Source organism: Corticium candelabrum, chromosome 6 (genome assembly GCF_963422355.1).
Source record: "Corticium candelabrum chromosome 6, ooCorCand1.1, whole genome shotgun sequence".
Lineage (NCBI taxonomy): Eukaryota > Metazoa > Porifera > Homoscleromorpha > Homosclerophorida > Plakinidae > Corticium > Corticium candelabrum.
Window position 1 is genome coordinate 1883256 of NC_085090.1, and position 16828 is coordinate 1900083.

General features: G+C 38.7%; 1 protein-coding gene across 3 annotated transcripts in view; it reads right to left on the reverse strand.

Moving 5' to 3' along the window:
• Nucleotides 1-16828, reverse strand: part of LOC134180693 (lipoxygenase homology domain-containing protein 1-like) — a 55355-nt gene that overhangs the window by 7136 nt on the left and 31391 nt on the right. For all 3 annotated transcript variants that reach the window (XM_062647879.1, XM_062647877.1, XM_062647878.1), the window contains 11 exons: nt 15867-15943; nt 13702-14091; nt 11420-11580; nt 9653-9739; nt 9424-9565; nt 7839-8345; nt 5371-5469; nt 5193-5301; nt 2533-2717; nt 2195-2376; nt 1087-1375 (listed from right to left, as the gene is read on the reverse strand). In XM_062647879.1, the coding sequence (XP_062503863.1) occupies nt 1087-1375; nt 2195-2376; nt 2533-2717; nt 5193-5301; nt 5371-5469; nt 7839-8345; nt 9424-9565; nt 9653-9739; nt 11420-11580; nt 13702-14091; nt 15867-15943 (2228 nt within the window). The remainder of the gene's footprint in view (nt 1-1086; nt 1376-2194; nt 2377-2532; nt 2718-5192; nt 5302-5370; nt 5470-7838; nt 8346-9423; nt 9566-9652; nt 9740-11419; nt 11581-13701; nt 14092-15866; nt 15944-16828) is intronic.

The following is a 16828-nucleotide window of genomic DNA, read 5'->3' on the forward strand; positions in this document are numbered from 1 at the left end:
TACCACTATCATATTGGCGTGTGTGGGCAAAGTAAAGCTGCTAATCACCGTTTGGGAGATATGCTTTCACACACACACACACACACACACACACACACACACACACACACACACACACACACACACCACATGCACACACACACACACACACACACACCACATGCACACACACACACACACACACACACACACACACACACGCACGCACACAGCACTCCTTTATATGTATATAGGGTACAGATTACTAAATGCTTGACTAAATGAAAGTCTAGTTTTAGCTATTGTTTTAGAGGCAATTATTCTTAGTGTAGCTAAACTAGCAGGTGTCCAAAAACCAAACGTTTCAGGGTGGAAACATCCGCCTGCAGCTTCCGTATTAGATTTGCTAAGATAAAGCATTTGGAGGGCCAACGGAACAGCTATAGCACTATGGCAATTGCTGTAGTACATGTTGAAAGTGAATTGTAATAAAACTCTGCTTCCATTCAAGCTCCAGTCCTTGGTATGTTATGCAGTCTGGGTTGCTACGAGACATAGTCAAGTATGTGACACACGTGTAAATTGCATTTTCGTCTCACAAACAATTAAGGCTGCTACACTGTTTTTATCATGTCCCAATGTCAGAGTGAGAGGTCTAATTAGGCCAGAAAGTTCTCATTATAGTGTCAGTTTGAGAAGTAGGAAATATACAATTCGCAGATCTTCAAAGAAAATGGTTTGACTGATGGACTTCGTTAGATTTAACTGCATTGTAAAAGCAAACGCGTTATTTCATGTATGTATTACAGCAATCAAGCAGCTCAAAAGTCTAACCAACAATGGGAGAACATTCAGTTCTTTACAAAGGATGTCAGAATTGGACCAAGCCAGCTCGGTGTTTATGAGACATGATGGATAGTTTCTAAGTTAATTTCATAAAGTTTTCTGTGTTTGGTAAATTCCTAAATGTAGTTGTTCAACATGCCTACTAACATGTGCTAGGCTGTAGTGTTACACTTGAGATTCTACTCTTGTAGGTGTGATTTGGCTTACCCTTATGTCTGCATTAAAGATACTTAAGGTAGTACAGTACCAAAATCGACTAACCAGTTAGCATATCTTTTCGCTGCACAGAATGAACTTTTACTTGATTACGAGCCTCATCTTCTTTGACTATAGTCTCCAAAGATGGCACAAGCTCTCTTACAATTTCTCGATCATCTTCATCACGTGCAAGCCATCGATCACACAGAAAGGTAAATATACGACTGCGATCTCCATTGCCCTCCCCTTTAAGACGATGCAACTCCACTTTATCTAGATGCCATCCCGCTCCAATTCCAGTACCATCATGACCAATACGAATCTTCTCTATGTGATCACCCACATCAACTCCCTACAGAATACAATGAACTTATACAAAGAGTTAGTTTACTAATCTACCTATAACACAAAGTTCTCCATTAAATTCGAACGTTTAATGAGAGCCATCACATTCTTATCATAGATTAATCAAGAACCAAAGCATATGATGATTCACAACCTCCAATTCTATTGCACCACTCACATAAGTACAACTAATACAAGTACTTGTAATTATATATGCTTCTTTAGCTTTCGGATTGTTCATAATGGTACTTGAAATAACATTCATCTATTTCAATTCTTGAAACTTGCTTGACCACCTGCACATCTGCTTGCTCTTTTTTCGTCTTTCTATCCATCCATTTTTGCATACATTTCACTTTGTAGACTACTTGTTTAATTTAAGGAAACCTTGAAAGTGAAGTTAGTTATAATGAAATCCCATCCAACTACCCAATTAAATTAGCAAAACAGCAGCTTCCAGGCCCTAAACATGCACTCTTGCTGCAAGTCTATTTCAGTAAATGCCATGTCATAACTCCTTCCTTAATTGACACTGAAGTGATACGCAGCACATGCTATGTACCAAATAGTTCATCTAAAGAACCCAAAGAATCCTGCAAATAATCTAAGATTCTTTCACTATCGCCTGTTGATCATCAGCTTGTACCCCAATGCGTAGCCTACAGGTATTCACAAGAATATACAGACACATAAAAACGTTTGAAAGACATCTATCCAGCACAAAGGTAGCTTTACCTACGTGCATGGAGTAAAACAATTTTACAATCAATGCATGAATATCATAACACCCTCATCACCCGCACACTAGGGTCTTGAACGTGCGTACCTCTACGACGCAGACATCCACTGACTTCCTCTCAAAACAGTCTTTTCGCTTGTGTTTGCTCGTGTCTACTAGAGCCAGGTCTCCCGTATGACCCTTTTCACCATACAACGACACGAAGACATTGGCATCTGTGCCTGCACCTTTCAAGTCACTGGTGTAAGTTGTCACCTCGTACTTTACATCTACAAGCAGTAATAATAATAATTATTTACAAATACATCCTAGAGCACGCGTTAGTGTGCCATTCACAGCTTCTAAATAGAAATCATCTGCGCAAAAATAAAGATCTGCTTCCAGAGAATACATCTGCTAGGTGTCAATCTGGTGGGTCAACCTACAAGGTATGTATTCCTGCTGTGCCTCTGTGTCTGGGTAGAGTTCTCGCTCTAGTGCGCCATCATCTTTGCCTTTGTCAAGCCATCGATTGCAAGGAAATACATCACGTGTTCCAAGCAAAGGAGTATTGATATTGACATGATCCAGAAACCAGCCTGCGAATCCACCTTTGTTGTCATGTCCAATTCTAAGAAACAAAAATCAGAGACTCAATTTGAATGTCACTTCAAAGCAAAAGTGTTAAGAATGTGTTGGAGGTTGAAACAGTAGAATGTACGTGCATGAAATTAATACCATATCATATGGTCAACACAGGCTACAGTAGGTAAACAGCTCAAGCAGGTTAAGAGTATATAAGATAGCTACTTAAATTCAGCCAGGACTTAAATTGAAATAAATTCCTTAATTATGCCATAAACATGTATAGCTAGATGCAAAATGGAAAACTTGGTGCATTCAAATCTCACGAAAGGAACAATTCCATAATACTAATTCATATTTCAGCCCCCCTTTGACTAACAGCGCTATTTATGGCCACAACAAAACAAGAAAGATTGCCAAATATCAATCAGCTTGTACAAACACAGCTGTAAGATAAACCATGCATCAGCTGAGCTACAATAATTTGCCAACCTCGCTAGAAGGGAACTCGTGTTTGACTAAAAAATACACTCTGGTGGATTCACTGCAGTGTGATTGTAGAGATCAACTTGCTTCACAAGACCGTAGTTCAAACTTTGCAACAAATCTTGTTTAGCAACCAACCTTACACCAATATGCAGTTACATGCCATTAATGGTCATTATCATTATAAAAGTTAAGAAAAAAAGAATTTTTTGGTGGCTGAAAGTGGATGCTTTTTACACAAACCAAGATACTATATGTGAATAAATTAAAAGTAATATCAGAACACAGTCATATATACAATCTCAATATTTTACATACAACAGTGTGCGAAATAACGGCCGGACATCGGACATTTACCGACCGAACAAAGCATTTGTCCGGCCATTCGTGATTTCGCCGGACATTTTGTCCGGTGGCGTAGCGACAGGTGTGGAATTCTGTATGAGCAACCCACATCCTCGCACATACCAGTGTCATGTCAACAAACGTAGTTTCCGCAGTTCGCGCACGAAACAAATGCAAACAGCCACGCGTCATACGTGTACATACTGTACTGTACTGAATGTGTATTTTGTCAAATCCTGGATGTGGGCGCTTAAGTAAACACGCTGGGGCTCCGAGGTGCGCAACAAAATGCAGCGGACAGCCACGGGACGTACACCGTGAACGCGGCAGGATAGAAAACTCAGAGATACTTGCGTGTAATGTTTTCTGTAGGGGCTATAAGAATCTGAAGATGATTAGGTTGATAGGATAGCACGAAGTCCTTGAACTAAAAAACTGCCACTAGCGTAGCGTAGCGAATGTTCTTGGAACGATTGCAGTTTTCCCGTCTAGAGGTATGGTGCATATGCGGACGAAGATGACGTTCCAAACTCACTGGGTAGGACACGCCAACGGAAGTCAAAAGGAGGAGGGGCTGGCTTCGTGCATGAAGAAATTTACGCGGATGGGTTTGTAGCCTAGCAGGGCAGAGTTGAGAAAGCAATGAAAATATGTCTCTCTTCATTGCTATCTTAAACAATGGCCACTTTTTAGTCAAACTTTTTAGTAAAATTGTCAGGTTGGTCGTACTGTAGTAATTGCATGTATAGGACTCTTTTATCAAAGGCATGCAACATCAAAGTGTCATCTAGAGCCATGAAACCTAGCACTTTGTTAGGCATCCTCAGCTAGCTGCGGTGGCAAGTGTCCTTTATCAACCTGTTCGTGCAGTTTATTCCAAGAGATTAGGTTTGGCAGCACAAATACATGAACATGTGTACCAACCTTGAATTACTGTGGCAACCCATGATAATTGTCATGAATTGATCCACTACAGTAACCATCAACTAGATCTGATTGGGGAAACATATGCCTTCACCCAGACCACTTTGTTCCTTGTGCTTGTATATCCAGTGTGGTGGACTCAGATGTTGGAAAATGATGTGGTGGGATCAGTGTGTGTACACGTTCAAGTGTACGTGTAATTGCTACACTCCTCGAGGAAGTGTTGCAAGGTCTTTACTCCCAAGCAGGTGTCCATTGGACTCGGCAAGAATGCATATAACCCTTGTGGTGGAAACTTTTGGTCTTTGGTTGTCTCACAGTCTCAAAGTTTTGAAATCAATTGCACTGAGATCAGCACTGCATAACCACCTGACTGTTAGCCAAGCCAACTCACACCTCCATCAACAGTTGTCCATCAAACTTTGGCTTTATAATTCTAAGATGGTTTTAGAGATACTAGCATTCGAGAGTAGTGAAGACATTCTTGGGTTAATTTGAGATAGTTGTGTTGAGGTTGGGGTTGGAAAACTATAGTAGAATAGAGAAAATGTATTGATAAATACATATATATATATATATATATATATATATATATATATATACATATGATAAATTGTTGTAAGTGATAAGTAGAATTTGCCAGAATTGGAATGTCCGACAAGACATTTACAATGTCCGGCAAATTTGAAATTGACAGGACATGATGTCCGGTGGTCAGTCAAGGACTATTTCGCACACTGTACAACATACAATAAGATTTTCATACTTGATTTTCTTCACACGACCAATGTTTACAGCTTCAACTGAAAATTCATCTGTCTGATTACGTTCAAACTTGTTTCTGTTGAATTTTGAGGTAGCTAGTTGTATCTGACCTAACAACAATCATACTGTCACAACAGACCTACAATAATGATATGTTCAACGCAACTGATTGTTCTTACCAGTATCTTGGGTTTCTCCAAACAAAATGATATAGACATTAGCATCAGTGCCTGCACCTGACTGGTTGCCTGTTTTCACAGAGATGATGTATGTTGTGCCTGTGAAGTAAACCAACAAAGCAGACAAGTCACAAATGCAGTTTGGCCAGGAACTGTCACACAAACTAATTTTGACCCAATTAGCAGATTAATAACATACACAACTTAACTACACATGAAATCATCAGCTAGTAGCTTCTTTTAATTGGCTTCTAATCTAACGACTCTCGGCAAGTCTATCAAGCAAGCAATAATAAATCAATCTCACTCTAAATCCTTCCTTAATTACAGAATTCATAGTTATGGAAATTAAGACATATAAAGTCATGTACTTCAATCAACAAAGACCAGTGTATGAGTAATAAAATAGCACTATGTTCACTTGAGCTCCTCACAATACGTTGTCATTTCAAGAGTTCAAGCCACACTATGTTGTTCATCAAATGAATTACGTACTCTACTTGCAATACAACTACTTCAGTATATTCAAAATAATCTCTTTGTACATCTATAACTGAATGCCATCACTTAACTAGGAAGCTAGGATAAGAATGCAGCAGACAAAACCATCTTTGTTGATCTATCTCAGTAACTCGGCCACACATTAGCTGAGCTTACGTAATTACCAAAATCTCCTTCCACATAGGTTTTTTGACGTGTGGGAATAAATTAAAGTGTAGAGAGTTAGCTCCAGTAAGTATATATAGGAGACGAAAAACACCTGCTGTTTGTATGAAGTCATATCAGGAAAGAGTACCATTGTCGGCGGTGTGGTAAATAGCATTGTCTGAGTGACCGTGGCTTCAACCATTCTTGTTCTTTTTTGCAAAGCTGGTCACAAAGATTTAATAAAAGATTCTGAAAGGCAGATGCAGAGAAATCCTGATTCCTTTTGTCATGGTTTTGCAAGTGAAATGGCGATTCGGCAGCACTAGACTGTCACCAACTTGCACATTTCTTTCACTTGTCGATGTTTGAAGGCGGCCTGGTTGTTCATCTTTCTTGATAGATTTTTATATCAAACCTTGCTGCGCATTTCCTGACTTTCTTAGTTGCTAGTGCTTGATCATGGCAGGCTTATAAATAATGTGTGAATTTCCTCTGCTTCCATGCTGCTTGGTGCTTCAATTTCAACTTACGCTTTACCTCTCCAGTCGCTCCGACCATGACAGAAACCTTGTCTCTAAAGCAAACCAGCTCATTTCTACTACAATGAATTCAGCTAAAATGACTGTCGGCAATGATATAAATGTGACTCATTTTGTATTTAGCAGAAAAAAACACAAAGAGAGAACTAATAAAGTTTTGACAAGACTTTGGCAACGACATTTAGATGACCCTCGTCAACCAAAAAGCACTTCTGCCAGGTATTCTTGTTAGAGACAATCTACAGTCAATATGAGATGTGGGTTCTCTAGTTCTCCAGCCAAACCATTATTTAATGCGAATGAACTGGCCTCTACTTCACCAACAAGAGACATTAATTGTAAACGTCTTATAAGTTAACCTAGAAAAACAAAAGCCAGTATAGCATAGCAAAAGCCTTGTGTAGAATGTATCCAAAGCAAAACAAAATCCTTATTTGAAAACTCAGCATCCTCATTGCTTGCTCCCAAAACTGAACACACTTTCCAATAACATAAAAAAGCTACAGGCCTTCACCTGTATGAAAGTAGTTAGATCAATGAGATAAAACAGTGCAAATTAAGCCTTCGTAACAACTGAGTATCCATTGTTCGTACACTCTTCTAGGATGGACCTTTCCAATATGTTCACACTTGCTCCACAATACAACAAGCCAACTATGTGTAGTTCCATGAATATAAAATGAAATACTGTCAAGATTCCTACAAGATCTAGCTGAATCACAACAGACACACTATTAAGAAGAACTACAGTACTAAAACTTGGCTGCTAGCTTAGGATACAGAACACAGTTGTTGCACACATACTGGCACCTGACAATTAACATGAAGAGCATGAGAAGAGGGCTAAACACATTCACTACAACATATTGTTGACACCAGATAGATCTATTCAATAGCTCTTGAAAGCATGCATGCAAAGACATGCATTATCACACTGAATGACACGCTAATTAACAGCAGCAATAACAATGAGCACATGTGCTGCATTCCAATTCGCAGTCCATTCGGCCGGACGTTCGTTCAATGAATCACTGGTCCACAGACCACACTAAAACTATAACTCTAGTGCATGCATGCCTCGGGTCAATAAACATACGCCTGGAAAATAAGACAGTAAAAGCAGTACAAAAATTTATGTTGCTATAATAATTCTCTTTCATTCTATTTATGTTCCTATAATAATGCTCTTTCATTCCAAAAATTTAAGTTGCTATGATAATTCTCTTTCAATTGTACAACCTCACATTACCATATCACAATAATGACCACCTAAATTCTCACCTGAACTCAGACTAGCAACCGACTTTCGTGCTTTGTTCATTAATTCTGCAGGCGTAGCCACAATTTCTACATTTTGTTCAGCTTCACCCACAACAGATGCATTCGTAAACTCATCAACCACTTCCATGTTTCCAAGCCTCTCAGGTACTAGCTCTCTTGAGATCTGCCCATCTCCATGACCCTTTGATAACCAACGACCACAACAGAACACAGTGTGAGTCTGTGCCAACTCATTATCAACTTCAATATGATCCAAAAACCAGTCTGCACCTAATCCACTGTTGTCATGACGAACCTTTAACTTTTCTAATTTCCCAAGGTCTGCTGCTTCAATTGTGAAGACATCTTCTTGTTTACGTTCAAACTTGTTTCTGTTTGTTTCTGATGTCCGTAACCATCTTTCACCTGTGTCACCGTCAACTCCATACAAAGTTAGATAGACATTGGAGTCAGTACCAGCTCCACTCACATCACCAGTGAATACACGGACAACATACCTGTGAACATCTATAAAAGTGCAGAGACGGCATAACATATTGAAATGCACAATGAGTACAGTATTGCACTACAGTATACTGCAAGCATTTGCCAATGCATAAGACTAAGGCCATAAAAAATTAAATACTTGTTGATTGCCAGCGTCTGCCCCAATTCTTGGGCTTGCCCCGCAAATATTTTATTTTTTATTCTGGGTATGAACTTAATAGTACATGTACTCAGTAACTGCATGTACTGTTCACTGCTTGAAATATGTGTGAAATGTCTCTAGTTGCATATAGTATTGCGCTGATAGCCAACAGCTTTCCGTGTACTCAAAAATTTCTTCGGAACAAGGATAACAAGTAGAGCTGAGATTGTACTGTTTCGATCATCTGTTTTGCTTAACTTATTTGATTTTCATTGTCTCCTTTGAAGTACTATAAATGTCAACTTGTGCGAATACATAGGCAGATTTCCTCATCTTGCATCAATGGCATTGTGGTGTCAACAAATTCCATGAATCTGGATAAGAGTAGAGAATGTTACTCGTTTGTTGTTCACATTTCTTGTCCTCAATTGAGATCATACTATTGCATATATGCCCTTTGCTGTTGCAGTTTTATGATGGGCAGCAAGTTTTGATGACATAAATCAACCACGGCAGACATACACACATCAATAAAAAAATAAAAAAATAAAAAAAATATAAGCCATCTGCAAGTCTAGTCAGGAGTAGCAGCCCAAGAAATTATCGTTTTTGGCCATGCCCCTTTGATGCTTATGATTTTGCTTTGTTTTCCAATATTTTCTGATCGAAGGCTATAAACAATCTTGTTTATGATTTAGATGACCTCAGTCTCAAATAACTCTAATTTCACAAGAATCAGGTAAAACCTACAGCATTTTTGATCGTCAGTCATGGCATATTGCATGTTTTCCCTGTCAACACTGAGCAAGAGAAAGCTGTGTATCTTCACGACTGTAACTGACCAATTAATGGGCCTACTCACATAAATGTAATCTTGCACTGGCAAAACAAATGCATAAATACCACCATGCAGCATCCATAAACTCATTACTAGCAGTAGTATCCAATGCAACATACTCTGAAAAGCTTCTCCTTTCGGAAGTAGTTCACGAACTATTTCTTTGTCATCCTCACTACGAGACAACCATCGTTGACACTGAAACTCCCAAACACAGTTTTCTTGTTGTTCATTCTGGCCTGACTGCCGCGTAACAATTACCTATACCCACACAGAAAACAAATGGCTTCTGAATGCCTTTGGATGTGGTACATTATGGATTGTTCAGCAAAATTGTGCATGCTTCACCTTTTCAAGAAACCAGCCAGCAGCAAAGCCTTTGTTGTCATGGCCAATACGAAATTTTCTTAGCTCACCAACATCTTCTGCTTCAATCTACAGTGATAGAGTAATCACTAGAAGCCTTAAAATGCAATCCTATCATAAATTACATATAAAGTATAAACTCACATGTCACAAGATAGCATGTTATGCAAGCATCAATACATGGCTAAGTTAATATGTTGAATAAGCACCATGTTGTCATACTGTCTCCCCTTATCAGAAAAATGACAATGACAAAGGAGTTAGAAGCTTAAGAATAAGTCTGTATTGACGAGCAAAAAAAGAAGTACCGTATTGGTATTTGTTTAGGCAGGCATAAAAGTAAAAAGAGCTGTTGAGTAAAACTTGTCAGATGCTGAAGGCAATAAACACCTCACCCCACATGTCCCGCCATTACAAGAACTGATAGCAAAACGCCACAGCATTTAAACAAGAAAGTATGGTACACATAAGCGCATGCACAGTGTCTACATATATGCACACAGACATGTACCAAACAATTCTGGAGAAATCTTTAACCTATAATTGACAAAATTTATCAATCAAACACTTATACTAGCACTGACCACAATGTCTGACCATTGCCTTTATGGTCTACTCCAAGCATACACAACACAAACTGTACTTAATTAACATTACTGGCAATTAGTGACCAATTGTCACTTTCACTTTCTCCATACTGTACATGTGTATACATGTCTATTACAGAAGGTGAAATGTAATGAATGTATAGGTATCTATAATTCCATCACAAGCATTTCCAAACTGTTTTCTAATATAGCACTGAATTCCAATCTGCATAGATTTCTAAGAACAATGTAGCATATTTCTGCCCCTCTATTGTACCTGTTGACCAATTAAGCACATTGCTCCAGGATTAACAGCTGCCTAATGTCAGCAAAACTGCACAATGACTGAATTGAAGCTCTGATCATGACCATGACTAGTAAGCTATCACAAAGCTCAAGAAAGCTAATTACTAAGTTCCTAATGCACGTGAACAAACGCACTTGGTGCCTGTTTGTGAGGTAACCAGACTGTTTCATGATACAGCACTGGAATTCTTGCATTTTGCTTTCTCTAACTTTGGTACCAATTCACACAAATGCATCATATCACAGGATACACAACATGGATTGCAGGAACCTACGCCACAACCTGATGCTCATGTGCATCTCAGTGCAATAACATTGATAGCCAATTCAGTGGTAGTAGGACAATCAGCCAGTCAATCGTAATGTCAGTGCAGCATCCAGTGAACAAACCAGAGAGACCAATGTCCTAATCTAGAAACTAAACAAGTATTCTACTGTAGAGAAATAACTACAAAAAACCAGTGCCACTGCTAACCAGATAGGACTGATGTGCAGCTAAGCATCGCTTTCAGAAATGTTCAAACAAGAAATATGGCATCAATCTCAAGCTTAGTTGGTTTCGTCACACTGTGTGACAGCTGCATCACAAACGCAGTTTCCTATGGTACCTGGCTTTGTATAAATGTTGGTAGTTGATTTTGAAGTTGATACTTTGATGTGTCATTTAAAATAATATGATTAATGAATGGGTACAGTTATAAAAGACATGCTTGAAACCCTTAAACATGTACTTAGATAACAAGTCAAAAATCAAACGTGTGTGTGTGTGTGTGTGTGTGTGTGTGTGTGTGTGTGTGTGTGTGTGTGTGTGTGTGTGTGTGTGTGTGTGTGTGTGTGTGTGTGATAGTTCAGGTACCTTAAATACATCCACTTTGCCACGTTCAAAATTGTTTGTCTGGTTCCCAAGCCAATACGTATCTGACTTTCCTAGTTCTCCGTACATAACAATAAAAACATTAGCATCTGTTCCAGCTCCTGACACATCTCCTGTGTGGACTGACAACTGGTATGGCACTTCTACAATATACAATACAGAATAATTATAACCAAAGTACCTTCTAACCATCAAAAAGGGTAAATGTAAAACTTCAGGCTGTTACTTGAAGCAGCAATAAGCATATCACAAGAGCACATCAACTGATGATGTCTGACATGAATAATTACATAGCTTAGCCTCAACACTGATACCCTAATGTAGGTCACATTCTCCTGGAAGCATATTGATTAGAATTAGTACTCACCAACTGTGGCAAGCAGCATAAGCAATACTTCCACAAACAGATAATCACATGCCCAAGATTTTAGGTTTCAATGGCAATAACAATACTTGCCCTTGGAATTTGTGCCGTATGTTTGTATTTCTATACAAGCTGTTTTATCAGGAAATTTATCACATGCGCTATCCAATAAAATCTATTACATGTACTTCATCATATGCAATACCCAACGTCAGTGATTAAATTTCAAATGACAGAGCCAACCATAAAAATATCGAAGCTGAAATGAAACTAATTACTGTGTACACCGAACATACACCTACCAACAAATTAACATACATACGTATCATCAAAATCAAAGATTGCAATAACTATGACAAAAATCTGACTGTTCCTTTCACACCATTTGAGTATCTTCCATGTCAACTTAATAGACAAATGCATCTGCATAAACTAACAACTTTAGAAAAAAATTGAAAAGATACAATAACACAGTATTGAAACAGTATTCATAATTCAAGCAGCCTTTTATACAGATATACCACCCCACACATTTTTGTATCTCAGCAAAGTGAAACACAAAATGTAGTGACAAACAAAACTGTCTCAGGGAATTCAGATCAGTAGAAGAACAGCTAGTTATGGAACACTGCAGAGGCATAGAAACCCGAATGCAGTCACAAACATATAAGCAGAGTTTCCACTAGACCCAGCTTAACAACTGGTTTAAGCTAAACTAGTTTAATTAACATGAGGGAGCTAGTGAAACATGGCTATAGTGACTAAACACTAGACTCGTACCCAGTCCTCTCCTCGCATGCACTCCACATGTTTCAGCACGTGCTTTTGATACACTAGCAAGGAGATCAAAGGACTGGTAACATATTATGTCATGTGACCATTTATTTTATTAGTGCAATTAGTAACATATCTTCTAAATTGTTGCCACCTGTACTAATAATATGGTGACATAATATGTTATCAGCCTTCTCCTCGCTAGTGGAACAAAAAGCACATGCTACAACACGTAGAGTGTGCGAGGAGAGGACTGGGTACAAGTCTAACTAAAAACTACACAACAAGACAACTGTACAGTTCTAATAATTGTTAATGCCTACAGGGCACAGGCCTATATGGTCTGGAACTTAACACTGCACTGGGCTTATCTTGATGTTTGTCACAGAATTCAAGTTTCTCGAAACACACTTTATTAAAACAGAAATCACAAAAGTGTAAAGCCACCAAATGTACATTTTGACGACCTATAAGCAAGTTGATCCAAGTCTAAGTCTTGAAAACCTTTACATTTGTGCAGGCTTGTTTAATGCTTTACGATGACCACTGGTAGCTATGGCAGTGCTAGAAAGCAAATTGCCATTCCCATATGCACACAAGTAAGCAGATGCCTACTATAAAAACTTGATGATATTGAAAAAAGCAATGCACACGCAATCTTTAGACTTTCTACTCGAGTTTTTGTTGGGCTACATACATCTAGATTAGCAAATAGATTTCTTTCAATCTGTATTGCACAAAAACTTTGACAGTATCACATCTCATGAGATAGCTTACATCAGGAGTATTGCACAGAATCAGCTTACTTCAGCTCTCATGTCTGCCTCATCTGACTCACTAACCACAGTGACGTACCTCTCTGGAAAGAGACATAACTGCTGCAGCAATTGGCCTGAGCATTACCACTACAGTGCAAGCAATCCACAGGAGCAGTGCATGAGATCCATTTAGTACACGAGGTAGGGCATGTTGCAATAAACTGCTCAGTGTGACTTAAATTTGCATAAACCAACATGAATGACATTATTGTATAAGACTAGTGTTTGAACAAACCCAGATGGTTCAGCTTCTTTAATTAATCCAATTTTGTGATACAACTGCTGAACATCAAAATATGAAAACTTACTTTTATCACACAAAACCATGTCTGCTTGTGGGTACAAGTCAAGCGCAATCCTTCCATCATCTTCTGACTTTGCCAACCAGCGATTACACAAAAAAATAAACCTCTCTCCACGAGAAGGAACATCAACTATCACCTCCTCCAAATACCATCCAGCACCAGGCCCACTACCGTCATGTCCAATATGAAGTCTTTCCAATTTTCCAACATCAGTTGTTTCTATTGTAAATTTATCCACACGACCCCTCTCAAATTTGTTGCCAGTATTCTCTGATTGCTTGAGATGATATTGGCCTGTATCACCATGTTCACCAAAGAGAGTCACAAACACATTAGCATCTGTTCCAGCACTGACATAATCACCCGTCTTTACAGCCAGATGATAAGAAGTAGCTACATCACAAAACAATGCTGTTGCAAATTGCAATACATAAACCTCAACTATATTTCACTGAAACTCTATGTGGTAGTCTACTGTCCTGTAGTTTTATATCATTTTGGACCTAGCATATATAATTCTTAATTCCCATAGCTGCAATTGAGAATTACATGAAGCTCACTAAGATTGCCAGGACTCTTACAACAACAATTCCCTCAAAACAAAGTATTTTCACCTAATAACTGAAGCTGTGTGTACACCCTCACTTCCACAGATGAGCCTTCTAAAAACTACAATAGGACTGTCACAAAATTACAAATTCAGCCTCTATTTTCCATTTTAAGTGCAATACTTGTAAAATCTATCTAAAATCATACAAAGTGACTGTCATTTCATGTGACCACAAAGTCTGTTAATAGCCATGAACGTACAGTAGAGTTACTACATACGGGACATAAATATCACGTGTGCATGTGTAATGTCAGGTTCCTCATATAACTGTCGTAAGCCACAAAAGCAATTAATTTTGCATTAGCAGTTGCAGGCATGTAAGTTCTGTTGTTTATTTCCGAAAAAATCTGGCAATTGCAAACATGAATTACACTGTTCTAGTACAGTAGAACCTCGTTAATCCAGACCTCTCATCTCCAGAATATGTTGGGAATTCCGAGGCAAGTTAAATCCGGGAATCATTGCCATGATTCAAAAATGTCTGCGTCTGATGTACGTAACAGCAAGCTGTCTGGCAAAAATAAGAGCAAGAAGGCTACACGTCGTCACAAGACATTGACAATAGACAAGAAGATCGCTATTCTTGATCAACCGGCAACATCTTACGCTGCGATCGCAGAGCAATACGGTGTAGGCCGAAGCACAATTGGCGACATCAAGAAGAAAGAAGTGGATCTGCGACAATTTAAAAGAAAGTTGACTGAAAAGACACACATTTCTTTAATCCGGACGACTTCACTAATCCGGACAGCTAGACGTTGAGCGCGGAACAAGGCTGTCCGGATTAGCGAGGTTCTACTGTAAAAAACTTTTCATGAATGTTTTGAAGATGTGATTGGCAGTTTGTCCATTGTCCCTGGTTGCCATGGCACAATCCTAAGCGTGCTGAACATAGTCACATAGTTTGCAGACTGGAAGTCATTTAACCCCATACAAGTTCTGAGTACACTACTCACTGAGTCATGTCACTCGTACAAAGTCCTGTTTCTTATGACTCATCTGAAATAAGAGAGTGTTCTCACTGCCACTTGGCTAATCATAGCAAGAGTAATTGTGATTAGTGAAGATTTAGGACAAAGGTGCTCGCACCACTAACTAACATTTGTAAGTCACGTGCAGCACACAATAGTGTCTACGTATAATTAAACAACATGGCACATGCAACATGCGATACTGTCCATATCTACTGCACTCCACCACATCACATTGAGATCTATCTACAAAAGTTGGAATCTTGGTGGATGCAGCAACATCACAAATGGAGAATGCGGGAAGCCCATTTGGCAATGACAGGGAGGACAGTTCCATAGGTAGCAAACGTAGAGCAGAGAAACAGCAACAAAAGCAAAGTCTCCACACTTGTCAGTACATGCAAGTGTCATGTGCTTTGACAAATGCCACTAAACTAATCATGATCAGGAGTGGCGTAAACAGGCAAATTTAGAACACTAACAGAAAAGTAATCATGACTGTGTCCTCCCTGTGTGAACAAGCCCTACATGATGGGCTCCTGCAACCACATCACCACAATTGACAAATTAATCAAGGATTGACTTACTATCCAATAAGGGTGCTGTACCATCAAGAGTAAGGTCACGAACAATTTGTCCATCATCTTCAGTACGGGAAAGCCACCTTAAAATAAACCAAGAAACTTATGAATGCTTGCATAGCTATCTGATGATCGTAGCAACACATCAAATAGAACTGAATAAAAGGAGATCTATCTCATCTACACATAAGCAGAAGAAAAGTAAGTATTGCAATCAGTGCTGCAATATGAAATCACTTGTAAATCTAACATTAATATTGTTATAAACAAACCAAAGTGCCAAAGAATTTCATTAGCATTTTGTATGGAAATTTAATAAACAATTGTTTGCATAATTATGCGCTATAAATAACAAGATCTGGATTGTATGCTAACTAGCTGCACATTCAAACTACTGATAACATTCTCAGACAGTTTATATGATAGTTTTCTTCTTATGTCAGTCATACACAATTTGAGAGCCTTTGTATAACTATCGCTCTATCTACTGTAGAGATGTGAGAACATCTCATACTTCCACAATACTCCTATAAGAAACATGCAGATCATCACTGGCATATGCCTAATCGATTATTGTCTATCATACAGGTGTTTAACTATTAGCACAACAACTAAAGACAAACCTAATCCGATAAAGTGCAAGATACACAAGTCGTACATCTCTTCTAGTACAAATTATCTCTTTCTTGAAGGTGCTCGCTCACAATTCACCGTGCACGCACAGACACACCCAGAAAACTTGAAAGTGTGCCATGATTTCAAGTTGTGTGATAACAAAGCAGAGCAAGATTCCTAGTGCAAAGAGAAAGGCGAATCGTGTTCTTGTCCGCCATGGTAGTTTCGCTCCTTGTACTTGACATTTTGAGAAATCTTTATCTACACACTTACCATTTGCTATCTTGAAATAGCTTGCCGTTGAACGACAAAGCGCTTTATCAATCGTTTTCTTGTTGCACATGACCTGGAAA